General features: G+C 37.9%; 3 protein-coding genes and 1 pseudogene across 4 annotated transcripts; all 4 read right to left on the bottom strand.

Annotated features, from left to right (window-relative positions):
- Nucleotides 1-3113: 3113 nt before the first annotated feature.
- On the bottom strand, nt 3114-11936 carry LOC110154345 (uncharacterized; annotated as a pseudogene).
- On the bottom strand, nt 4698-5888 carry LOC129407831 (interferon a3-like). Its single transcript, XM_055150027.1, has 5 exons — nt 5550-5888; nt 5356-5457; nt 5102-5251; nt 4904-4984; nt 4698-4813 (listed from the first exon to the last, which is right to left on the bottom strand). Exons 1-5 carry the CDS (start codon nt 5673-5675, stop codon nt 4721-4723), a joined length of 552 nt encoding a protein of 183 aa, XP_055006002.1. The 5' UTR covers nt 5676-5888; the 3' UTR covers nt 4698-4720.
- Nucleotides 11937-14512: 2576 nt separating the features above from the next.
- LOC129407874 (interferon a3-like) lies at nt 14513-17711 on the bottom strand. 2 transcript variants are annotated; one of them, XM_055150358.1, is made up of 6 exons: nt 16461-17711; nt 15394-15478; nt 15222-15314; nt 14960-15109; nt 14779-14871; nt 14513-14691 (listed from the first exon to the last, which is right to left on the bottom strand). In XM_055150358.1, the coding sequence occupies exons 2-6, from the start codon at nt 15448-15450 to the stop codon at nt 14608-14610; spliced, it is 477 nt and encodes a 158-aa protein (XP_055006333.1). In that variant the 5' UTR covers nt 15451-15478; nt 16461-17711; the 3' UTR covers nt 14513-14607. The 2 variants fall into 2 exon arrangements, with proteins under 2 accessions (XP_055006333.1, XP_055006332.1); XM_055150357.1 differs by having other exon boundaries at nt 15394-17711.
- Nucleotides 17712-17859: 148 nt separating this feature from the next.
- On the bottom strand, nt 17860-25748 carry tmem106a (transmembrane protein 106A). Its single transcript, XM_020918277.2, has 8 exons — nt 25589-25748; nt 24726-24884; nt 23706-23769; nt 21921-22074; nt 21087-21227; nt 19756-19799; nt 19620-19670; nt 17860-18725 (listed from the first exon to the last, which is right to left on the bottom strand). Exons 2-8 carry the CDS (start codon nt 24880-24882, stop codon nt 18602-18604), a joined length of 735 nt encoding a protein of 244 aa, XP_020773936.1. The 5' UTR covers nt 24883-24884; nt 25589-25748; the 3' UTR covers nt 17860-18601.
- Between the last annotated feature and the right edge of the window lie 206 nt (nt 25749-25954).

Genomic DNA, 25954 nt, shown 5'->3' with positions numbered 1-25954 from the left:
ACTCTTGTATTGTTCATAAAGTGAAGGTTTGCTGTGACTGTGACTGAACGAGCCATGGTCCAATTTATGGAGAGGATCATTTTCAGTTTCCGATCACCTGCGGGTCCGAAGTGAATGACTGAAGCCACTTTTCTCATGCGTCCAAAACCTCAGCATTTCACATTGGACTTCTGATGAAAACTGTCGTGTTCCATGCAAAATGAAAAATCAATCTAATATGATATCAACTGTTTATAGTTTTACTAGTTTATTGGACTATTCATTTGTCAGAGTATATTTATTTTTTATGATACTGATGTGAACTGACTGTACAATCAAGTTAAAGTTTTTATCTTTCCACTTCTTGTTTGATAAAATAGTTTATGTTGTGTCAGTATGTTTACTATCAGCACTGGACTTATTCTGAATTGATTCAAGTGAAGTAAGAAATACATTTTATTAACCGAGACTATTAAATGAGAAATATTTGGAAGCAGAATAGTTTCTGACTTGAAAATGAAAGTGTCGGTGTGCGCAGAGGCTGACGCAGTGCGGCCTGGTTCCTCTGAAGTGGAAAGCGCTGAGTGACATTTCACATGTTGTCCACAACGCGGAGAAAATGACTGTGATAATATAAATATTTATAATATCCCTTAAAACTCACTAAAGCCAGTTTTGGTTAATATAGGAGCTTTAAATGCAGAGTCCCTTGCTTGTCTTTTTTCCACAATCTGTAACTTAGGCGAGTAGGAGTGATGTCCTATTTTTTTTTTAATATACATTTTCATATATTTTTACTCTTTATTTACTGTAATCTTGATGTTGTTTGCTTGAGTACAACGATTTGACTTAATTAAATAAACTACCCGTCAAAAATTTTAGAACACCCAGATTTTTCCAGTTATTTATTGCAATTCAAGTCCAGTGAAGAGCTTGAAATGGTACAAAGGTAAGAACAAGTCCAAGCTCTGCCAAAACTACCTCAGGAAAAAAGAACAAGATGGTAAAGCTTGAAAACCTGGAGTGTCCAGCACAGTGTCCAGACTTAAACCCTATCGAGCTGGTTTTGGATGAACTGGACAGAAGAGTAAAAGCCAAGAAACCTACAAGTGCCACACATTTATGGAAACTTCTGCAACAGACTTGGGAAGAACTTTCTGAAGAATATTTGATTTCTATTGTAAAAAGAACGAGCCACGAGTGTGTTCAGCTGTTATATCTGCCAAAGGATGACACTTTCATCAATCAAAAGTTTAGAATACGTTTTGGTCAACAGTAAACAGTAAAAAACTGGAAAAGTGTGGAGTTCTAAAACTTTTAACCAGTGGTGTATATTTCATGTAAATAATGATCACAGACATTACATATAATTTCCCCAAAATCCATGTTTTATTTGACCTTTTTTGGGCAGCATTCATAATTAAAATATACAAGATCATTTTTTTCAGTAAAAACTAAATTAAACACATAAATAATACTAGAAAAGCACTCAGAGAGCGCAGACCTCCGCCAAGGACTACCCCCATTTTTTATATAAATTGCGATAAAATCAGTCTTCTGGATCAGATCCGGATCAGCCTTTGGAATATGAAAGAGGATCCCATTGTCCATCCCTGAGTCAAATTTCATGGGGTTTGGTCAATAATTAACTGCGATATTGAGAAACAAAATTTTTGGCCCCATTTACCACAATGTTAACTAAAATTTCAAAGTGATCCAGAATCCAGGATTTCTTCCGGATCACCCCCAAAATGAAATCAGTTCTTCCTTTTCACATTTCCAACAAATCCTGAAAATTTCATCAAAATCGGTCCATAACTTTTTGAGTTATGTTGCTAACAGACAAACAAACAAACAAACAAACAAACAGACAAACGCCGGCAAAAACATAACCTCCTTGGCGGAGGTAATAAATAAAGCATTAGTGTTATTTATTGGTGATAGAGGCAACAAGCAGGTCTGCTCTCTGGAGATGCAGTTTGACTTCTCTGCGGATCCATTCCCAGGCTTCTGCATTATGGCCCTAAAATGGAGGAAAACAAAACAAACATAGTCAGAACGTTGCTCTAGAATTGATTTATTTTAAGGATTTTTTTAAATGTTCTAGTTGAAGATGCCATACCATTTGCTCGAGCAGAGTTGACAGTCTCTTGAAATACAAGCTCAGCTTCTTGTTCTTTCTTTTGGAGCTCTGGTTTGTCACCTGAACACAAGATTTTGTTTAGTAATTTGCCATGAACAATAGAAAGACTCAGATTGGTCTTGTATGTTTTAAAATTACCCTCGAACTTGGAAATGTTAAAGAAGTTGATCCACTTACGCATGATCGGAGTCCATCTGCTTGCTGCGTAATGACGTTGAGAAAGTCATCCACGGCGCTCTCGTGCCAGGACGCAGCGCTCTGGTCCTCCTCAAACAGGGACACAATCTCATCCAGAAGCTGAGCCACAAATCTGATCCTCTTTTCGGCCTAGAATTACAAACCATTACGTGCTCATTTAGTTGTGTTTTGTTTTGTTGTATTTGTACATTTGTATTTGGCCTGTATTAACTCACCGGTGCGTTGGATGCGCGTCTGTAGAGCTTATTTGGGAAATGAACCGCCTCTTCAAAATCAGAGTCTTTACTGGAGAAATAGTTGTTCCCCTGGAACAAACGCACATGTCAAATATAAAGTGTAGCTGTTGATTAGAAAACTATACCACTGTATGACATCACAAGGTGGAATCGGTCAATTTGAACTTTGGCGATGTAAACATACTAATAATAAAAGAGTAAATCAAACATTTGTGAATGAAACAAAACACAACTCGATTATGTGTTTATGTATATGCCTTAAAGCTCTCAAGAATCAATTTTGTGTAATATAGGATCTTTAAATGAAGTACCTGCTTATCTTTTTTTGGCCAGAATCTGTAATTGAGGTAAGTAGTAGTAGATAGAAATTAGGTTGTATTGTTTTGATACCCACACATATTCAGTACAGTTTTTTTTACTCTTTATTTACTGTAATGTTGATGTTTGCTTGAGTACAATGATTTGACTTAATTAAGTATTTTTCATGTAAATAATGATCACAGACATTACACATAATTTCCCCAAAGTCCATGTTTTATTTGACCTTTTTTGTGCAGCATTCATAATTAAAATATACAAGATCATTTTTTTTTTCAGTAAAAACTAAATTAAACACATAAATAATATAAATAAAGCATTAGTGTTATTTATTGGTGATAGAGGCAACAAGCAGGTCTGCTCTCTGGAGATGCACTTTGACTTCTCTGCGGATCCATTCCCAGGCTTCTGCATTATGGCCCTAAAATGGAGGAAAACAAAACAAACATAGTCAGAACGTTGCTCTAGAATTGATTTATTTTAAGGATTTATTTAAATGTTCTAGTTGAAGATGCCATACCATTTGCTCGAGCAGAGTTGACAGTCTCTTGAAATACAAGCTCAGCTTCTTGTTCTTTCTTTTGGAGCTCTGGTTTGTCACCTGAACACAAGATTTTGTTTAGTAATTTGCCATGAACAATAGAAAGACTCAGATTGGTCTTGTATGTTTTAAAATTACCCTCGAACTTGGAAATGTTAAAGAAGTTGATCCACTTACGCATGATCGGAGTCCATCTGCTTGCTGCGTAATGACGTTGAGAAAGTCATCCACGGCGCTCTCGTGCCAGGACGCAGCGCTCTGGTCCTCCTCAAACAGGGACACAATCTCATCCAGAAGCTGAGCCACAAATCTGATCCTCTTTTCGGCCTAGAATTACAAACCATTACGTGCTCATTTAGTTGTGTTTTGTTTTGTTTTGTTGTATTTGTACATTTGTATTTGGCCTGTATTAACTCACCGGTGCGTTGGATGCGCGTCTGTAGAGCTTATTTGGGAAATGAACCGCCTCTTCAAAATCAGAGTCTTTACTGGAGAAATAGTTGTTCCCCTGGAACAAACGCACATGTCAAATATAAACAGCCTGTACCAACATTGTGCCAAGTTACGTTTGATCACACGAACGTGCCACCGAGCCAAGACGCACCATGTGACTGACTAAACCGAAGGAAGAGTCTCTGTACTTGTCATATTTCTGCTCCACCCACGTGCAGCTCAGGGCGGAGCCAGGCCCGACCAAAGCGATGAGTAACACCCTGAACATCATCTCCATGATAAAGGTGTGTCTCTGTACACTGTAGTGTGAGGCTGCTTTAATACACTGGACTTTCGGTTACCGACTTTTCGGTAAAAGAATTTCGGTTTGTCAGACGAAAATTTGCGCGTGGCAGCCGAGATTTAACTTTATTAAAGAAACCACAGAAGACAATGCACAGCAGACACACTGTTATCACCATGTAGCCTTCACTTGAAACTTTGTATTTATTATTATTTTTCATTTAGGCCATAAACTTGATTTTAGTCTGGCTTTATTTAAACAATTCAGGGACGATTCGAACCCCGAGTAAACTTAAGGGTCTGACTCTTTCTGGGGTTTGAACCTGAGACAAAATGACAATTATTGTGAGTAGAGCTGACATGGATTATTTACTGATTCTTTGGTCTTAAAGCCAGTCAAGTTACAAGACTCAAATGTATGAAACATTTCTCAGATTCATCCTCGAAGTAAGACAGCTAACAGGCAAAGAAGATCAAATTGAGTAAATAAATAGTTTATTTGTTCAATTAAAAATAAATAAATAAATATATAAATACATAAATAAGTCAATAAATAAAGCATAAGTGTCTTCAGTTGGTTTTGGCGGGGATCAAGAGGTCTGCTCTCTGGAGATGCAGTTTGACTTCTCTGCGGATCCATTCCCAGGCTTCTGCATTATGGCCCTAAAATGGAGGAAAACTAAATAAGAACGTTGCCCTAGAATTTATTTAATTTAAGAATTTTTTTAAATGTTCTAGTTGAAGATGCCATACCATTTGCTCGAGCAGAGTTGACAGTCTCTTGAAATACAAGCTCAGCTTCTTGTTCTTTCTTTTAGAGCTCTGGTTTGTCACCTGAACACAAGATTTTGTTTAGTAATTTGCCATGAACAATAGTAAAGACTCAGATTGGTCTTGTATGTTTTAAAATAACCTCGAACTTGAAAATGTTAAAGAAGTTGATCCACTTACGCATGATCGGAGTCCATCTGCTTGCTGCGTAATGACGTTGAGAAAGTCATCCACGGCGCTCTCGTGCCAGGACGCAGCGCTCTGGTCCTCCTCAAACAGGGACACAATCTCATCCAGAAGCTGAGCCATGAATCTGAGTCTCTCCTCGGTCTAAAATGAAAACAGTCCGTCATTATTTGTTCTGAAACGTTTCGTGTTTTGTATAGTGGTTACGTTTTACGCACAGTCCTATCATTTTTCACTGGTCTACTTACAATTGCGTTAGATGCATGATTATAGAGTTCATTTGGGAAGGCTACGGTATCCTGAAGATCCGCGTCTTCAGTGGAGTTGAAAGAACTGATGGAGTTGTTCCCCTGGAATAGAAATGTGCGCCCAATCACACATCCATCAAAACATACTTGTAGATACAAAATAGAAACACAATACGCATCGTTTGGAGACTCACCACTGCGCTGAGAAGAACCAGAGAGTTGTCTCTGTAGTCTCCATAGTTGTGCTCAATCCACCTGCAGCTCAGCGCGGAGCCAGCCCCAACCAAAGCGCAGAGGAGTATCATCCTGAACATCATCATTGTGCTGATAAAGTTGTTCTGCTAATTGTTCACTCTTGTATTGTTCATAAAGTGAAGGTTTGCTGTGACTGTGACTGAACGAGCCATGGTCCAATTTATGGAGAGGATCATTTTCAGTTTCCGATCACCTGCGGGTCCGAAGTGAATGACTGAAGCCACTTTTCTCATGCGTCCAAAACCTCAGCATTTCACATTGGACTTCTGATGAAAACTGTCGTGTTCCATGCAAAATGAAAAATCAATCTAATATGATATCAACTGTTTATAGTTTTACTAGTTTATTGGACTATTCATTTGTCAGAGTAGTTTTTATTTTTTATGATACTGATGTGAACTGACTGAACAATCAAATTAAAAACTTTTATCTTTCCACTTCTTGTTTGATAAAATAATTTATGTTGTGTCAGTATGTTTACTATCAGCACTGGACTTATTCTGAATTGATTCAAGTGAAGTAAGAAATACATTTTATTAACCAAGGCTATTAGCTGAGAATTAGTTGGAAGCAGAATAGTTTCTGAGTTGAAAATTAAAGTGTCGGTGTGCGCAGAGGCTGACGCAGCGCGGCCTGGTTCCTCTGAAGTGGAAAGCGCTGAGTGACATTTCACTTGTTGTCCACAACGCGGAGAAAAGAGAACTGCATTTCAAACACGTTCAGGTCTGCAGGCTAATATTAAGTATGTTTCAATGTTTTTTTAATAGAGTATGGTTTAAATTGTTGTAAAATGGGAATAACAGCCTAAGGTATAAGTGAACAGCTCTGTCAGTCGTGTAGTTGGTACAGCAAAATGTATGCAGAAAAGTCACTTTATTGTTCGGTCAAATAATCTCGGTTATATATCTACAGTGGATAAACGCAAAGTACAAATTTCGAGTTCATAATTCATAGAAAACTGCACTGAAAAAAACAAACAAACAAACAATAAAACTTAATACTTGTCAGTGTTAAGTAAAATGCACCTACAGGGACTTGTGGCCGTTCCGGTTTGTCAAAGCCTGATCTCGCCAGATCTCAGAAACTGAACAAGGCCGGGCCTGGTTAGTACTTGGATGGGAGACTACTGGGAATATCAGGTTCCACAGTTTGAGCAAAGACTGTCGTTGTGTCCTTAGGCAAAGCACTTCACCCACATTGCTTAGTATGAAAGTGGTGGCTGGAGGGGCTGATGGCACAGATTAACAGCCTCGCCTCCGTCAGTCTGCCCCAGGGCAGCTGTGGCTACAACAGTAGTTTACCACCACAGGGTCTAGAGTGAATGAATAATGAACTGTGAAGCTTGTCCAGAAAAGCTGGGTTGATGGGGTAAACTGGAGCGCCGAGAGGAAACCCAGCCAGACAATCATGCAAAATTCACACAGAAAGGCCCAGGAGACCCAGGGATCGAATCCAGAACCTTTTTGCTGTGAGGCATGCGTGTGTGCTGCCTATATAGTAGAACGTACTCATTAAACACAATACTTCTACTACACGAGTAAAATAAATACATTTTGTCCATTGCTATTAAATAAGTTGTAGTTCTCACAGAATTATGTTATTTCAGTGTAAAAATTACCCCAGTTGATTATTGATAATTTGAGAGGAGCCAGTTGAGGTGGCTCGGGCATCTGTTCTGGATGCCTCCTGGGCGCCTCCCTCGGGAGGTGTTCCGGGCATGTCCCACCGGGAGGAGGCCCCGGGGAAGACCCAGGACACGCTGGAGGGACTATGCCTCTCTGCTGGCCTGGGAACGCCTCGGGATTCCCCCGGAGGAGCTGGAGGACGTGTCTGGGGTGAGGGAAGTCTGGGAGTCCCTGCTTAGGCTGCTGCCTCCGCGAACCGGCCCCGGATAAGCGGACGAAAATGGATGGATGGATGGATGGATGGATGATTTAATGTATTTTACTACCCCCAGAAATGATTTTATCAGTGTGAAGTCAGACCTATGACTTTCAACAATTGCAACGTTACATAATAGATCCCTTCATTGTCACTTTGCATGGTATTTGCAACAAATACACAGCTAATTGTGAAAATGTTTCCCTGAAACTCAAGGAACCCTCCAAAAGAAATGTGCTTATAGTCTCTGTTTAAGCACTGCTCACAATGTTTATTAAAGATCTTTCATTGGACTTCTTGTTCTTTTTTCCCCCATCATTTATGCCTTTGAATTTAAAACACTATAGGCATAAAGGTGCATTGCGTAACTTTTCTGGTGGAGGGTCAGCCATCTGCTTTTCTCCATAGATGTAATTGCTTTGTCTGAAATGTTTCACAGTATGGCATTAAACCTTTCCATCACTGTGGAGACCAAACCAGGCCAAGTTACAGGTCAGATCTGTGGAGAGGCGACCCTGCTTACAGTCAAAATACCTGTTTTTCAAGTATTTCTGAGCAATGAAAACATGTGTAATTGAATAAATGTAAATCTGTTTAATGTCATACTGTGGAATATTTGAATCACAGCAGTGACACCCAAAGAATAATGCATTTTTAACTGGCCTGAATAATATTAAGGACAAAATCATAGTTATAGCGTTCAGCTTATTTATAGGATTTTTAATAGTTGATTATCAAGTGATTAATTAAGAACATTTCAAATTGTGATACAAAAACACAAACATCTTAAAATTCAATAAATATTTTTATTAGTTTGTGTAAAATACAGTACAAAAATGTGCAAAACATCACTTCAAGTCAAGTTAATTATAAATATTCTTCTTAATAAATATAATAAATATATAAATATGAGGTCAGTTATATAATTAAAAAGAGAAATTATGGTCAGAGGATTCTGATGTTTTTGTGGTTCAAGAGGAAGCCAGCAGGTGCACTTTATGGAGATGTATTCGGACTTTCTCCCGGACAAATTCCCAGGCATCAGCGCTGTAGTCCTGTAGGAAACAATTATACAGTTTAATCAACATTCAACAGCAACAGTGTAGAATAATTATCTTTTTTCCCCCCTAAAGCTTACCATGTGCTCCAGGACGTGTCGTGAAAGTCTCTTAAAATACAGGCTCATCTTCCTGTGATTCTTCTTGTGGTGATTTGTGGTTTGTTTTCCAGCCTGGACAAAGACAGAACAGTCAGTCAAGCTCCATTTCACGACTCTTACTGATGCGTATTCACTTTTGATCTTTGGATATGACACTTACACAACGTCTCACGCCGTTTGCCTGCTGCGAAATAATGTCCAAAAAGTCATCCACTGTGTTCTCTGGCCAGAACGCACGTGTTTGGTTCTCCTCAAACAGGGCATAAATCTCATCCAAGACATGTGCCACAAAACTCAGGCGCTCTTCCCGCTAAAACTGCATCAGACCAGGCAGTGCGCACAACTGGTTAAAAATAAGTGTGTTTTCTAGTTTTATTTATTTTTCTTCAGTTTTGCCTTACTGATAATTTGCTTGGCTTTATAACTGTGACAATTTAAGGCAAGGCAAGTTGATTGGATATTGCACAATTTGCGCTCGAAGATTATAAATCTGAAATTCAGATTACAACTAAACAATATTTCTAAGTGAAACAAACACAACAAACAAAATACACAATATTGTTTTATACAGTCAGGGTATGTGGGAAAGGTGAGCAAACATGCCTGGAGAAGACAAGCAGAGTGCAAAGCACACATGATTTTATTTGATTAGTTTTGGTTTTAGTATTATAGAATATAGATATAAAATACAGCCTATGACGATATGATATGATATGTCGTGATATAAAGAACGAGTTGAAATTTTAAAATGTGCGGGTTTCAAAAGCTTGTAGAGTAACAAACTGTAAAATAACAGAATGTTGACCAAGTTGCAAGGTAGGGCACTTTTTCCTCACAGTTCAACTGTCACTGAATTAAAGTTTAATCCCACTAAAAGGCTGTAAATCAGTGTCAACAAACTATTGATAGCAAAGAATACAATTTATAAATTATTTCTATCTTTTGAATGTTTAGATTATCAATATATAACAGTAGCTAACTTTAACAAGCGGTTTCACTAATCGTCAATATGACCATAAATGATCAGAATATTGCTTTGCATATTTACTTGAAGACTGCTTAAAAAATAAATAAAAAAATCCCGACATGGATATACTCTATTGGTGTCTCCGCATTTAATATTGACTCAGTTCACGGGCCCTGAGCCAGCAACGTCAAAGGCAGGCTCACTTCCGCGTACCCGCTGTACGGTTCGCTCCCCGCTCCAGACGGTTCGAAGTCCTTCTTTTTTCTTTTTCTCTCTCTTTTCTGTGTTTTTCTTTCTTTTTTCTTTCCTTGGCTCCAGACCCCGGGGGCGGGATTCGAACCCAGAGCGGAGAAACAGTTGCCCTGGGAGACCGAACTCGGGTCTGGAAAGCTGTAATGTGCGAGCCAAACAAGACCTGAAATCACAGACAGCTGGGGGCATTTCTTAAACTTTCTGCATTTATACACCTCTGGACCTCTTATGTTTTGATGAAAGTTGAGCCCTGCAGGCTGCGACCCTCCCTCCTCTCTCTTCCTTTCTCATCTATCTACTTTTATATCATCACAGATGCTTAAAACGAGACAGAAAAGAGGCCTGGTGTTGTACAACACACACATGATGGAGTCGTTTTCACCACAGGTCAGGCCTGAGCGTGTCAACTTTATTGTGAGCTCTGTGCTCTTTGCTCTGGTTATGTGACGTCAGCCCGTGGTGTGGGAAACAGGAGGATGGATTCACAAAATTTGATGTCGTTTTATTCAGTGCAACACTTGAACTGAACGCGAGATGTGTCCTGTCACCGGGACTCTGGTCTGAGGCGCCCCCCAACCGGCTGCTCTCGCGGACGATAAAAGCGAGGATTTCAGCATCTTAAACGCACCTAATTTCCTTACAGAGTACTAATCCTTTGAACTTAATTATAGGATTTTTAATTGTTGATTATCAGGCTACTAATTAAGAACATTTCAATTTGTGATACAACAACACAAACGTCTGAAAATTCAATTAAAAAAATTACATTTTATTTAACAGTGTAAAAATACAGTACAAAAATGTGTATTCCATTTTAAATATTCTTCATAAATACCAATAAATAAATACATAAATATATATATAAATATGAGGTCAGTTATACAATTAAAAAGAGAAATTATGGTCAGAGGATTCTGATGTTTTTGTGGTTCAAGAGGAAGCCAGCAGGTGCACTTTATGGAGATGAATTCGGACTTCCTCCCGGACAAATTCCCAGGCATCAGCGCTGTAGTCCTGTAGGAAACAATTATACAGTTTAATCAACATTCAGCAACAGTCAAAAGTGTAGAATAATTATCTTTTTTTCCCCCCTAAAGCTTACCATGTGCTCCAGGACGTGCCGTGAAAGTCTCTTAAAAATACAGACTCATCTTCCTGTGATTCTTCTTGTGGTGATTTGTGGTTTGTTTTCCAGCCTGGACAAAGACAGAACAGTCAGTCAAGCTCCATTTCACGACTCTTACTGATGCGTATTCACTTTTGATCTTTGGATATGACACTTACACAACACCTCACGCCGTTTGCCTGCTGCGAAATAATGTCCAAAAAGTCATCCACTGTGTTCTCTGGCCAGAACGCACGTGTTTGGTTCTCCTCAAACAGGGCATAAATCTCATCCAAGACATGTGCCACAAAACTCAGGCGCTCTTCCCGCTAAACAAACAAACAAACAAACAAACAAACAAACAAACAAACAAACAAACAAACAAAAATGACAAAAATAGTAGTTATAATTGTAATATTTATTATTTAGGGTTTCATTGTGCCAAACATTTCCATAAATCTTCACTTACCGACTCTTTGGAGGCATGTTTGTACAACTCATTTGGGAAGGCCACAGCATCATCCACCTCAATATCATCAATGGAGTTTGTGGAGTTTGTTTTCTAGATAAAAAGACTTATTAATTGTAAATAAACACGTAATATCGGCTGCACCTCCAGTGCGTAATTGTCCTGAACTTACCATTGTTTTGAGAAGAGCCAATGCGCTTTCGCTGTATTGTTTAAAATCCCTGTCCATCCATTTGCAGGTCAGCGAGGAGCCTGCACTGAAAAGGAGGCACACCAACAGGATCTTGTTCAGCATTTTGTTCAGGAGTTTATCAAACCAAATGTGTTGATAGTTGCTCAGTAAAAATCCGCTGTTTTGTGATATGGATCCAGTACAGATTTATTCTCGGGCTGATAGTTTCTGTCATGACCATAACCTCAAGCCTCCATTTATGTAGGTCTACCTGAGTTCTTTGACTCCACCTGTTTTCGTTTTCTTCTCGGGGAATCACGGTCAGGGAGAGTGATTTTCAAGGTGCAAGGTTTTCCCACATTCTCTGGTAACATTGGATTGCATCAGCGACAAGACAATAAAGTGTAAGCTATAGCTCTCTAAAATACAGAAGTAGGCTATTAAAACATTACAGACAAAGGTGAAAACCTGTGCGTAATTGTGCGTAAACGCATAATCAGGGCCAAATCTTGGTGCGTAATGACGCTTATAGTGCGTAATTGTACTATAATAATGTTATAGGCTTTTACATCCAGGTCTTTATTGAATAGGATATTTGTGAATCATCCTTTAAAGTTAAATATACCCTTAAATGTATAGATATTTTTACAGTTATTTACCTAATTTAATCTATTTTATTTGAACTATTATTCAGATTTAATACGTTTATGTGTCATATTCTGGCAAAGACTAAATTGTTCAATTTTCTTTCTGTTTACTTACATTATTTACATTGAGATAATTTACTTTGACGTGGTTTCGTCACCTGTTGCGGTTTATAACCTGGATAATTGCTTTTGCATTTCTCACGGGGACGTCCCTGTGCACGCGCGCCTTACCTGTGTATCCGAAAATGAAAGTGGATTGCGTCACTGAATGAGGCAACATGCACAGCATACCTGCACTTCACCTGACGTTTACGCGGAGGGAATTCTGTTTATTTTTACACTACATTGTTGATGTTTATTGACACAAAATACACAAAATAAAAATAAAACATTTTTATACAAGTTTAGACTAATGTAAGTTTCATTTTCTCCCTATAACGAAATAAGACAATAAAACTTACTTTGGCTGACTCAATTGTGACGCTTGGTGCCAGACGCGTGTACTGCATCAGACCAGGCAGTGCGCACAACTGGTTAAAAATAAGTGTGTTTTCTTGTTTTATTTATTTTTCTTCAGTTTTGCCTTACCGATAATTTGCTTGGCTTTATAACTGTGACAATTTAAGGCAAGGCAAGTTGATTGGATATCGCACAATTTGCGCTCGAAGATTATAAATCTGAAGTTCAGATTACAACTAAACAATATTTCTAAGTGAAACAAACACAACAAACAAAATACACAATATTGTTTTATACAGTCAGGGTATGTGGGAAAGGTGAGCAAACATGCCTGGAGAAGACAAGCAGAGTGCAAAGCACACATGATTTTATTTGATTAGTTTTGGTTTTAGTATTATAGAATATAGATATAAAATACAGCCTATGACGATATGATATGATATGATATGTCGTGATATAAGGAACGAGTTGAAATTTTAAAATGTGCGGGTTTCAAAAGCTTGTAGAGTAACAAACTGTAAAATAACAGAATGTTGCCCAAGTTGCAAGGTAGGGCACTTTTTCCTCACAATTCAACTGTCACTGAATTAAAGTTTAATCCCACTAAAAGGCTGTAAATCAGTGTCAACAAACTATTGATAGCAAAGAATACAATTTATAAATTATTTCTATCTTTTGAATGTTTAGATTATCAATATATAACAGTAGCTAACTTTAACAAGCGGTTTCACTAATCGTCAATATGACCATAAATGATCAGAATATTGCTTTGCATATTTACTTGATGACTGCTTAAAAAAAAAAAAAAAATCCCGACATGGATATACTCTATTGGTGTCTCCGCATTTAATATTGACTCAGTTCACGGGCCCTGAGCCAGCAACGTCAAAGGCAGGCTCACTTCCGCGTACCCGCTGTACGGTTCGCTCCCCGCTCCAGACGGTTCGAAGTCCTTCTTTTTTCTTTCTCTCTCTCTTTTTTCTGTGTTTTTCTTTCTTTTTTCTTTCCTTGGCTCCAGACCCCGGGGGCGGGATTCGAACCCAGAGCGGAGAAACAGTTGCCCTGGGAGACCGAACTCGGGTCTGGAAAGCTGTAATGTGCGAGTCAAACAAGACCTGAAATCACAGACAGCTGGGGGCATTTCTTAAACTTTCTGCATTTATACACCTCTGGACCTCTTATGTTTTGATGAAAGTTGAGCCCTGCAGGCTGCGACCCTCCCTCCTCTCTCTTCCTTTCTCATCTATCTACTTTTATATCATCACAGATGCTTAAAACGAGACAGAAAAGAGGCCTGGTGTTGTACAACACACACATGATGGAGTCGTTTTCACCACAGGTCAGGCCTGAGCGTGTCAACTTTATTGTGAGCTCTGTGCTCTTTGCTCTGGTTATGTGACGTCAGCCCGTGGTGTGGGAAACAGGAGGATGGATTCACAAAATTTGATGTCGTTTTATTCAGTGCAACACTTGAACTGAACGCGAGATGTGTCCTGTCACCGGGACTCTGGTCTGAGGCGCCCCCCAACCGGCTGCTCTCGCGGACGATAAAAGCGAGGATTTCAGCATCTTAAACGCACCTAATTTCCTTACAGAGTACTAATCCTTTGAACTTAATTATAGGATTTTTAATTGTTGATTATCAGGCTACTAATTAAGAACATTTCAATTTGTGATACAACAACACAAACGTCTGAAAATTCAATTTAAAAAATTACATTTTATTTAACAGTGTAAAAATACAGTACAAAAATGTGTATTCCATTTTAAATATTCTTCATAAATACCAATAAATAAATACATAAATAAATAAATATATAAATATGAGGTCAGTTATACAATTAATAAGAGAAATTATGGTCAGAGGATTCTGATGTTTTTGTGGTTCAAGAGGAAGCCAGCAGGTGCACTTTATGGAGATGTATTCGGACTTCCTCCCGGACAAATTCCCAGGCATCAGCGCTGTAGTCCTGTAGGAAACAATTATACAGTTTAATCAACATTCAGCAACAGTCAAAAGTGTAGAATAATTATCTTTTTTTCCCCCTAAAGCTTACCATGTGCTCCAGGACGTGCCGTGAAAGTCTCTTAAAATACAGACTCATCTTCCTGTGATTCTTCTTGTGGTGATTTGTGGTTTGTTTTCCAGCCTGGACAAAGACAGAACAGTCAGTCAAGCTCCATTTCACGACTCTTACTGATGCGTATTCACTTTTGATCTTTGGATATGACACTTACACAACGCCTCACGCCGTTTGCCTGCTGCGAAATAATGTCCAAAAAGTCATCCACTGTGTTCTCTGGCCAGGACGCACGTGTTTGGTTCTCCTCAAACAGGGCATAAATCTCATCCAAGACATGTGCCACAAAACTCAGGCGCTCTTCCCGCTAAACAAACAAACAAATAAACAAACAAAAACGACAAAAATAGTAGTTATAATTGTAATACTTATTATTTAGGGTTTCATTGTGCCAAACATTTCCATAAATCTTCACTTACCGACTCTTTGGAGGCATGTTTGTACAACTCATTTGGGAAGGCCACAGCATCATCCACCTCAATATCATCAATGGAGTTTGTGGAGTTTGTTTTCTAGATAAAAAGACGTATTCATTGTAAATAAACACGTAATATCGGCTGCACCTCCAGTGCGTAATTGTCCTGAACTTACCATTGTTTTGAGAAGAGCCAATGCGCTTTCGCTGTATTGTTTAAAATCCCTGTCCATCCATTTGCAGGTCAGCGAGGAGCCTGCACTGAAAAGGAGGCACACCAACAGGATCTTGTTCAGCATTTTGTTCAGGAGTTTATCAAACCAAATGTCTCAATAGCTGCTCAGTAAAAATCCGCTGTTTTGTGATATGGATCCAGTACAGATTTATTCTCGGGCTGATTGTTTCTGTCATGACCATAACCTCAAGCCTCCATTTATGTAGGTCTACCTGAGTTCTTTGACTCCACCTGTTTTCGTTTTCTTCTCGGGGACTCACGGTCAGGGAGAGTGATTTTCAAGGTGCAAGGTTTTCCCACATTCTCTGGTAACATTGGATTGCATCAGCGACAAGACAATAAAGTGTAAGCTATAGCTCTCTAAAATACAGAAGTAGGCTATTAAAACATTACAGACAATGGCGAAAACCTGTGCGTAATTGTCAGGACCAAATCTTGGTGCGTAATGACACTTATAGTGCTTAATTGTATTATAATAATGCTATAGGTCTTTTTTGAATAAGATATTTGTGGATCATTCTTTAAAGCTAAATTTACACTTAAGTTTATATATTTTTAATGTTATTTACCTAATTTAATCTATTTTATTTGAACTATTATTCAGATTTGTGTCATATTCTGGCAAAGACTAAATTGTTCAATTTTCTTTCTGTTTACTTACATTATTTACATTGAGATAATTCACTTTGTCATGGTTTTGTCACCTGTTGTGGTTTCTAACCTGGATAATTTCTTTTGCATTTCTCACGGGGACGTCCCTGTGCTCGCGCGCCTTACCTGTGTATCCGAAAATGAAAGTAGATTGCGTCACTGAATGAGGCAACATGCACAGCATACCTGCACTTCACCTGATGTTTACGCGGAGGGAATTCTGTTTATTTTTACACTACATTGTTGATATTTATTGACACAAAATACACAAAATAAAAATAATTTTTTTTTAATACAAGTTTAGACTAATTTAAGTTTCATTTTCTCCCTATAACGAAATAAGACAATAAAACTTACTTTGGCTGACTCAATTGTGACGCTTGGTGCCAGACGCGTGTACTGCATCAGACCAGGCAGTGCGCACAACTGGTTAAAAACAAGTGTGCTGTTAAATATCTTTGCTTTCTTGTTTTCTTCTTCTTTTTTTCAGTTTTGCCTTATTTAGGATTTGTAGGCTTGGCTTGAATAAATGAAAGAACAAGAATCATAATTGGTGTATGGACTACAAAGCCCAAACGTATGATGGGAAATAGAGTGCTGTCAAACACGTGAGCTGCTATCTGCTCTACTGCACTGTTGCTTTAATTGTTCACATTGCCAGGATGGACAATGGAAATAAAACTTTTTTGATTCTGAAGGGGAAAAAAATCTAAAATTGCACCAACCAAATGACCAGTTGTAAGTTTGTAGCTACAAACTGTGACAATTTTCGGCAGGGCAAGCTGATTTGTATCGCAGTAATTCAAAGTGCTTTACAGATCTAAGAAAGACATTCAAATCACAATACAAACAAATAAAAATGTAATCATCACAAAATTAACATTAAAAGAGAAGAGAGTTGAGTCCAGAATAAAAACATTTCAGTATGCAGCTAAACAGAACCGTTTTGAGCCTAGATTTAACCATAGTCAAAGCAGAGGCCTGTCTCACATGTTCAGGAAGACTTCCTGGTTTTAGCTGCATAAAACTGAAACTCTGACTCCCCGTGTTTGGTACCGACTCTGGGCACCAGCAGGAGGCCGGTCCCTGGGCTCCTCAGAGTGTGAGATGGTTCATATGGCACTAACATGTCACAGATGTACTTTGGTGCTCGGTCATGGAGAGACTTATACACAAGCAGAGCTGCTTTAAAGTCTATTCTCTGAGCCACAGGAAGCCAGTGCAGAGACCTGAGCACAGGACGCATGTGCTCAAACTTCTTGGTTTGAGCAAGGACCCGAGCTGCAGAGTTCTGGATGTACTGCAGCTGACTCACAGTGAGCAGGCCGTTACAGTATCTAACCTACTGGAGACAAACGCATGGGTAAGTCTCTCCAAGTCTGCTTTAGACAGTGTACCTTTGAATTTTGTTTTTTAAGTAAACAGCTGCATGTGTTATTAATTTGATGTGGCGGTTAAAGTTCAAGTCTGAGTCCATTATTATCCCTAGAGTTCTAGCTTGATTTGAAGGTTTTAGAGAAACAGGCTGGAGGTGACAACTAACATTTTCTGTTTCTGTGGGTCAAAGACAATGACTGCCCTCGTGTCTGACCTCCAATTTATAATAGCATTAAATATTTTCATTGACAAACCAGAAAGGAAACTGTTAAAGGATAATTACCGCACATGACACTGTCTCCCCCCAGTGGTCATTCACCCTCATAGTCACAGTCGTGACTGTTGCAGTGCAAGTCTTTACAAACTCAATGTAGAACAATAAATAATCACGTTATTTATTGCAAAAGTGCTTCATTTTTTCTGTGACATAAAGTGCTACAAGGTATGTAAACACAAAGATAATGTAAAGGGAAGTAGATCTGCAAAACACAAATTAACACTGACAAATGTACACAAAAAATCTTAAGAGCAGAAATTTAAGGCTATGGGTTAAAGGGCCCATATTACACTATTTTCTAATCTAGGTTATAATGTTGTTTCCTCATCAAAAACATGTACATTCAAACATGTCTAAGACACAAAATTCTGCATTTAGGCTGAAATCTTCTCTCCAATAGATAACACTCTGTTCCACCCACCTACAACTACCACTATCTGACATCACAAGGTGGAACAGAGCATTTTGAGAATTGGAGATATAGTCAGACTAATAATAAGGGATTACTCAAACACAATGCCACGTATGTTTTCTAACATGGTTTAAAGCTCACAAAAGTAAATTTTGTATAATATAGAATCATACCAGACATAGTTAACATACCAGACTTATTTTTGTTGAATTTTTCCTCATCTATGACAGAGATGTAAAATAACATGAATCCTTCTTTAGACATAAGCTGTAAAACGTACCATGAGCAGAATAATGCCCGATAGTGCTAACAAAACAAGCTGAAAATTACCTTCAATTGTATTCACATTATAAACCGTATGGGAGAGAACTCATTATCCCACTGTAGTGATAGCACATAACAGATTTATTTGATTCCATTTATAATTAGTTTTTATTTGATGACGTCTGCACTGATGGGGTGAGGGACAGTGGAGTTGGTGCCACAATCGACATATTCATAGGTCTCCAGTGAGAGCTGCTCCATGTGTGAGAGATATGAGATGTTCAGGGTCATTCTGGAAAAAAGAAACCATTGTCAAAGTCAAATCAATGGAAGATATATGATCAAAGGCATCGTTTCCCGAAGGCTGGGTCGCAACCCTCAGGTGGGTCGCAAGAGATTTTTTTTGTGTTGCCTTGTCATGATCTGCATCTAGGTCTGAAATATACAGTTCTGGCACATGCTGAAATGTTAAGACATGTTTTGTATAATTTCTAATCTTTTTGTAATTATTTTATTGACTATTTTGTTCCAAAATTGCTGCTTCAATTGAATGTTGAAAAGAAAAAAAAATAGGCTACATTTAATGTCCAAATAGGCGACTTATGGATCCTTTTACTGCTGCTTCAATGAATTCATTGTTTAAAACTTGAGTAATAACAATTGTTCAGAGACACGATCACTCAGACAACAATAAAATATCCTCATTAATGTTTAGTAATGGTCAAATCTACCTTTATTTTGTGATTTATGAATAATGTCTATTGACTTGGGTCACGAAAGTTTGTGACTTTTAAAATATGTATCCCCAGAAAAAAAGTTTGGAAAACACTGACCAAAGGTATCGCTGCACAAAAATTCTATAACCATTCTTGCAATTACAATATTCATAGGATCTTTTTTATTTTAATTAATCTCTTGTAAAACCTTATAAAGAATTTAGTGTATAACAATTTAGTGGCTCTAAACACTTTGGATAGAGAAAAACCTACAAAACTTGTACACCTAAGTATTCACAACTTCAAAGGTGCAAGGTGTGGGAATTTCCACTACTATAAAAACAGTCAAGTAGTTTCTAGTTGGACAGCTGTTCATTTGAGGACCTTGAAACTTGTAACAATAATTTCAGCATAACAAACATTTCCTGAGTTTTTTTTCCCTGTGGAATTTGTGTTTGTGCTGGACTTACTGTAGTGCCACAAATATGGTGTGAATCCTGAAGCTGGTCTTGCAGTAGGTGCTAAAAAAAAAAATACAAAACCAGGTGTTGACATGAGACTGGTGCCTGTGTTGTTTGGTTTTGATTTGACAAATAATTCACTTACTTTAGGCCTGGATCTTTGATGGACAGGTTGGTTAAGATTTTGTACTGTGGGGATAGAAAAAATGATTTGGTTATAGATAAAATGATGGCATGGCTCTTTAATTATTATTTTATTATAAGTGCACAAGGTAGAAGCATTTATTTACACTGTAGATCAGGGGTGGGCAAACTTTCTGGCTCGCGGGCCACATAGGGTTCTAAAGTTTGACTGAAGGGCCGGACAGAAGACAGGACATAACGTGTTAAGAGCTCAGATTCATTACATTCTTATTCACATTTATCTAGAACTTCAGAAGCAGGCTACACATTTCATCACTGCTGTGAAAGATTCAGAATACATAAAACTGTTGAGACCTGTTCCACTTCACACCACGAGTGAATGTATATCGTGAGTTCACCATTTTCAAACATGACTGGTAACAGCTCAAAAACAAAGCTCACGCCAAACAACTACAAATATACACCTGTAAGTGTGATAAAACCTGACTCCAAACTGATGTACACATTAATAATTACAACTCAGAATCCATAGGTTTTCTTGATTGACTTTTACCAACTCAAAATGGAAGCAGTGCAGTCTTATATCTTAAGCACCAACTACTTCAACTCATGGTCCGAATAACTCCTGTAAGAACACTTTCCCATAAAGCATTGCGGCCAACATAATACGCCGCAACTCAATGTATATATAGTGCGCCATCTACTGGGAAACGCTGACAAATAAAACATCAACAAGGTTTATTATTGAAATTTATTCCAGTTCGGCAGGCCGGATTAAAAGGTTTAAAGGGCCGTAGTTTGCCCACCCCTGCTGTAGATACTTAACCCGTTTATTTTTTAGAATTATCTCAAAACTGAGTTGCAATTTTAGTATGGCGACTCGGCCTGTCACGATAACACATTTTGAAGTGCAATAACTTGTTGAAGAAAATATAGCCAATAAGATAAACGATAATGTTGAAACTCATTTATGCCACTGACACAATAATAACTGAAGAGCAGATTTAAACACAAAAACTATTATAAATGTACAATATTGTTAAAAAATCATGAGCGGCAATAAATAAACAGCAGAAGGAAACACTTAAGTACTCAAGTTTGAATCTGGATTGAGTCATAGAAGTTATCAATTCTATCTTTTATGGCTTAAACCTCATCATATAACCAAAAAAGATAATAAATAGAAATAAGATAGAAATAAAAAATTCCAGTGTAACGAAAATGTACACACGATAAATACTGATCCAAAGAAATATTGTGTGACCTTTCAAAGAACGAACGATAAGTTGATATAGAAATGATCGTGACAGCACTATTTAATACTGCACTTACTGATTTCTGTGACTGGGAGTTGATGAGGGTAGAGTTTTTTAAAGTTGTATTGCCCACTATGGTGTCCAGTATGAGCCCTTTAAGTTTGAGCTCTACGATATGAACTGGCACAAAGTTTCCATTGGTGATGTTAAAAACGTTCTGTGAAGGAAAAAAAAAAAAACTGTCATAAAAGTGAAAAAGTGACGTGCATTTAATCTTAAACTTAAATGTAGACTTAAACAGACTTTATTGATCCAAAAGGGAAATTATTTGGCCACAGCAGTATAGTAGTATAACAAAGAGCAACAATATGAATGATAATTATCAATTATAAACAAGAAGCAAAAACATCAAGAGACAGGTGTCAAATAAGGCAGAATTATAAAAATGTATATGTACAAGCAAACATAAACCTGACAGACTTTGAACTTTACTGCGGTGAAAAGATAACAGTCATGTGAATGAAGGCGTTTTATTGGTTCATGACCCAGTTTTACCATGTAGAAAACTGAAAATCATATTAGTTTGCATGTGTTTTCTTTTTATAAAACGATATACCAAGTTATAATTTATGTTTCTGTTGGATTATACATCACAGTAAAGAGGCTTAAGAGCGCGTCTAATAGCCCGGAAAATACGGTAATACAAACCATGTAATTGAGAATATGCAAGACTAATATATTAAATAACACACTGTGAAATATTTCAGGAGAAACAATAGCATCTCCATGGAAGAAAAACACAAGAAAAGTTACATAGTGGACCTTTAAACTTAAAAATCACCAGTAATTGTGGCCATAAATTTCAGATTTAAATACTACTGATGCATTTGACTGGCTCCTCTTTACTTACTGTGATTTCCATTTCAACAGTTTTGTTGGTAAAGAACACGGTGGCGGACAGCAAAGACACGGGGGTCAAAGTGACGCTCCGAGGAAACAGGAAGAAGAGAACCAAACAAGAAATCAACAAGCAAAGAGTCGTGGATATACAGACGTACAGTTTTCTGCAACAACAAACAACACCAATGAGATTCTATTAGTTTAAAGGTCCTGTATTACACAAAATTGACTCGTGTGAGCTTCAAGCCATGTTGTAATGCTGTTTCCTCCTCAAAAACAAACCTGGAGCTGTGTTTGGTTTCATTCACATGTTTGAGTTAGGGGTGGGTGAAATCTTGATATTTTAAATACATTGAGATATTTTTTAAAGATAAAATGGATTCTGACATATCGTTTATATCGATATGATATCCTTGATTTTGTGACCCCTCTCCTCGCGTGTGTCTCATTCACTCCTCACTACTGCCATGAATGCAGAAAGTTGGTGCCAACCAAAGCTTCTAGCACCACAAACCTTTTCCACCATTTACAGACTCAGCATCAGCAACACATCCTCAGAGAACACTCATATTCCACTGAGCCGTGTCCTTTAGTCCGACAGAAACTGACCGCATCAGCGCACATGGAAAGAGTTTTTTTCAGCACTTATATTTTATGGAAATGAGCCATGTGGTTTTAGGTTTTGTTTTTGTAAAATGTAAACAAATGTGTCAAAGCTGCATTAAACACATTATAATGTCAAACGGGCTGATGTGGCTCTAGAGTGGTTATGGTTTATATGTTGTAAAGTTTATTTATGATGAATATTAGGATCTATTAAAATAAGGAACCTCCTGAGCTTCTTCTGCTAGAGGAGCTCATGGTTATGGGATTAGGGATGGTTAGGGATTTTTTTTATGTCGCAGAAGCACTTTGTTCCTACATGAACTGCCCACCACTTTGCACTTCAATAAAAAAAGACCTTGTGTAATTTGGAAATATTTGTTTTTGCTGTAGTTTTTGGGGGGTTATTTTTCCTTTACATATATTGAGATATTATCGAAATATATTTTTTGCTCCATATCACCCAGCCCTAGTTTAAGTAATCCTTTATTATTAGTCTGTCTACATCTCCAAAGCTCAAAATACTCTGTTCCACCTTGTGATGTCATGAAGTGGTATTTGACAAGTTAACAGCTATCTTTTACCTTCAGTTCAGTAGAGACTGACAATTCCAGGGCTGAAATTATCCAAATGATTCTAGGGAAAATGTATAAAAACACATTGGAGCACTTACTGTATTGCCACATGACATCACAAGGTGGAGTCTTTTGTGTTAGAATAAGTCAGCCTAAATACGCACGGTTTGTGTGTTATACATGTGTGAATTAAACAAAACACAACTCCAGGTCTGTTTGTGATGAGGAAATGACATTATAACTAAGATCAGTGATATATTATTTATAGCGTGGACTCATCATTACAGTTAGAGAGTATCGGGGATTTATTTGTACATTTTTGTCTCAGTATGTCCACCAAATAAATCAGATCAAATTTTTTTAGATAATGTTGTAGATAATATTTCCCATCTCTGATTACAAACAAATCGGTAAACATGTGCAAAATTAGTAATAAGTATTAATAATGTACACCACCATAGCCTTAAAGTTACCGTTTGGCAGACCCCAGCACCACTAGATGCTATTTACAAAGGCCAGGGGAGGGGCAACAGGTTTCACATCTACCATCTACTGGTGAAGAAAATCTAATAAAGTTACAGGCACAAAAAAAGTGTTAGAAAATGTTTCTTTCTTACGTGCGACTTGGTTTCAAGCGTTTGTCATTGCACGGTATTACAGCAACAAGCTGGTCTTCGTGACCTGGGTGAAATAAAAGGAAGAAATAAGAAGTCCAACCACATGGATTTAATGTTACACAAATGCAGAACCAAGAAAATGAAATGAAACCTTAAGAGAAAAGTACACAGGAAAAAGTAGTGATATAAAGGAAGGCTGGAAGTGAAACAAACATCCCCTGATGAAGCAAAAACTGCACCTTTCACATGAAACAGAGTCCCATTAACATCGTGGTTAGGCATAAACCTACTTCACCTGTTTAGACCTGAGATGGTTTAAGTATATTATTGGTTAAAGGAGATTATAAATTATGCAAATTCACTCGACTTTAACTGTGCTTTTATATTGCTCTCACCAAAAACATAGCAGGAGTTGAGTCTTCACAGTAATGTATTACTGTTTGCTAGTGCAATATTGTAAAAAGTTTATTGCAATGTTTTTGATTTGTTGTTATTAATCGAACAATATTTCAATAATCAATACAACAATATATCTACAATATGTCTGAATGTCTGCAAATGCCTTTGTTAAAGTTGGTGTATTAAACTGCGACATGAAAGGAGCACAAAATAAAAAAGGACAGAAATATCACATTATACTTCTTTTAGCTTCATGTGTCCATCTTGTATTAATCAGTGACAGGGGTATTTATTGGTAAGGAGTCACAAACTGTAACTTGACCTAGTGGTGTCACCTGCTTGTTTCCATTGAGATAGATATGTTTAATGTCATTATGTGGAACATTCCAGGCACAGCAATAACATCTCTATGTTTACAAGCAGACCCTCCACCAGAAGAGTTAGTCCATCTTTAAAGATTATATGTCCAGTTTTTCATATTTTATATGCAGCCTTTTAAATTGTTTTTATTACTATACACATAATATGTACTTGATATTCAGATTCAGTTGTGATATAAGTGTTTTCTTGATGTATCTCCCAGCTCTACTGTTTAAACACCGTGACAATAGCCTCTCTCACCTCTGGGTATGCGGCCTGTGCCTCTGCAGGTGGGGCAGGTGATGTCTCCAGAGCAGGGTTCATCCATGGTGCCATACGATGGAGGATACTGCATCAACCCTCTCACTTTATCCACAGTGCGCCTCAGAGCTGAGTTCTCCACGGCAGATGTCACCATTTCTGAAGATTTAACAACCATTTACTGTTCACATTTCTGCTTGCACGATTACTCAGGCATTCTTGTAGGGGAGTTTAAGTTGGTATAAAGTTAATACATTTTATAGTTAAATCCTCAATGTAACTTTTTAGCCACAAAACAGATGAAAATAAAAACATGTTTTTTTCACTGTGGCTGTGAATAAACATGTTTTTGGCCTGGAGAAGGCCTCCTTCCTGCTTGTTTCCATAGAAATGTTGTTTCATTGGCTATAATATTCCACAGTGTGGCATAATACTCCTCTGTCTCCATGGAGCATGTTCCAAAGAATTTTAACTTTCCATTTCCACGGAATCATGCAGATGAACCCCGGAAAGATACACCTTCAGAAACCAGCATGTAACTTTTCTAACTGCATTCTTTTCTCTCCACAGCAAAATAACCGACAGAAGTTTAATGCAATACTGTGGAAAATTTTTCTAATAGCATCTCCATGGACACAAGCCAGTGGCATATCCTCGACCACAAAAAGGAACATACCATTTTAGTATAAAAAGAAAATCACAATTTTCACGAGTCTGGTAAGTTTCGATACCCTTGAAGTTAAAACAGGTCTAGAGTTGTGAGTCAGTTGAGTTATTTTTGAGGATATTTAGCCAATCGCAACGTGTAATGCGTTGTTAAAAATTGTTTAGTCATCCCGTAAATGCAAATCAAAGCTGCTCACCTTACACTTTACTGCTCCAAGATCTGCTACGTTTAGTCCCGCAGTCTAAAGGCAGCGTGTTTTTAGGCAAATAAAGTGTTGTCGCAGAAAAGTGCGCATGTTTGAGCAAACAGCGCGAGCGCACTTCCTTGTTCTGAAGTGTGACAGGAGGCGTCAGTCACGTGCTGTGTCCATCAGCCTTTGGACAGAGGTGAGCCAAAAGCACAAACACATCATTAACCTATTTATACTGTACTGAGCATCATTTATCCGGACAACTTGACAGTCTATTTAAGGCTACTGGCTTAAACATCCCGGACACTAATTGGAAATCGCCAGTTTAAGTTAAAGGAACAGTATGTAACTTTCTGGAAGAGGCGTGTCACC

This window comes from Boleophthalmus pectinirostris, unplaced genomic scaffold (genome assembly GCF_026225935.1).
Source record: "Boleophthalmus pectinirostris isolate CB_2022bp ecotype Guang Dong unplaced genomic scaffold, ASM2622593v1 HiC_scaffold_14, whole genome shotgun sequence".
Classification (NCBI taxonomy): domain Eukaryota; kingdom Metazoa; phylum Chordata; class Actinopteri; order Gobiiformes; family Gobiidae; genus Boleophthalmus; species Boleophthalmus pectinirostris.
The sequence above is the reverse complement of the archived record's forward strand: the minus strand, read 5'-3'. Positions and strand labels throughout refer to the sequence as shown.

Bases quoted from the DNA above. Each gene is read 5' to 3' on its own strand.
- LOC129407831 (XM_055150027.1), bottom strand. From the start codon at position 5,675: ATGATGATGTTCAGGATGATACTCCTCTGCGCTTTGGTTGGGGCTGGC. The intron at 5,458-5,549 runs GTGAGTCTCCAA...TTTCTATTCCAG, and splicing joins TGGTTCTTCTCAGCGCAGTG to GGGAACAACTCCATCAGTTC. The intron at 4,985-5,101 runs GTAAGTGGATCA...TCTTGTGTTCAG, and splicing joins CAGATGGACTCCGATCATGC to GTGACAAACCAGAGCTCTAA.
- LOC129407874 (XM_055150357.1), bottom strand. From the start codon at position 15,516: ATGCTGAACAAGATCCTGTTGGTGTGCCTCCTTTTCAGTGCAGGCTCC. The intron at 15,315-15,393 runs GTAAGTTCAGGA...CTTTTTATCTAG, and splicing joins TGGCTCTTCTCAAAACAATG to AAAACAAACTCCACAAACTC. The intron at 14,872-14,959 runs GTAAGTGTCATA...GTCTTTGTCCAG, and splicing joins CAAACGGCGTGAGGCGTTGT to GCTGGAAAACAAACCACAAA.
- tmem106a (XM_020918277.2), bottom strand. From the start codon at position 24,882: ATGGTGACATCTGCCGTGGAGAACTCAGCTCTGAGGCGCACTGTGGAT. The intron at 23,770-24,725 runs GTGAGAGAGGCT...TATTTCACCCAG, and splicing joins CACAGGCCGCATACCCAGAG to GTCACGAAGACCAGCTTGTT. The intron at 19,671-19,755 runs GTAAGTGAATTA...TTTTTTTTTTAG, and splicing joins ATCAAAGATCCAGGCCTAAA to CACCTACTGCAAGACCAGCT.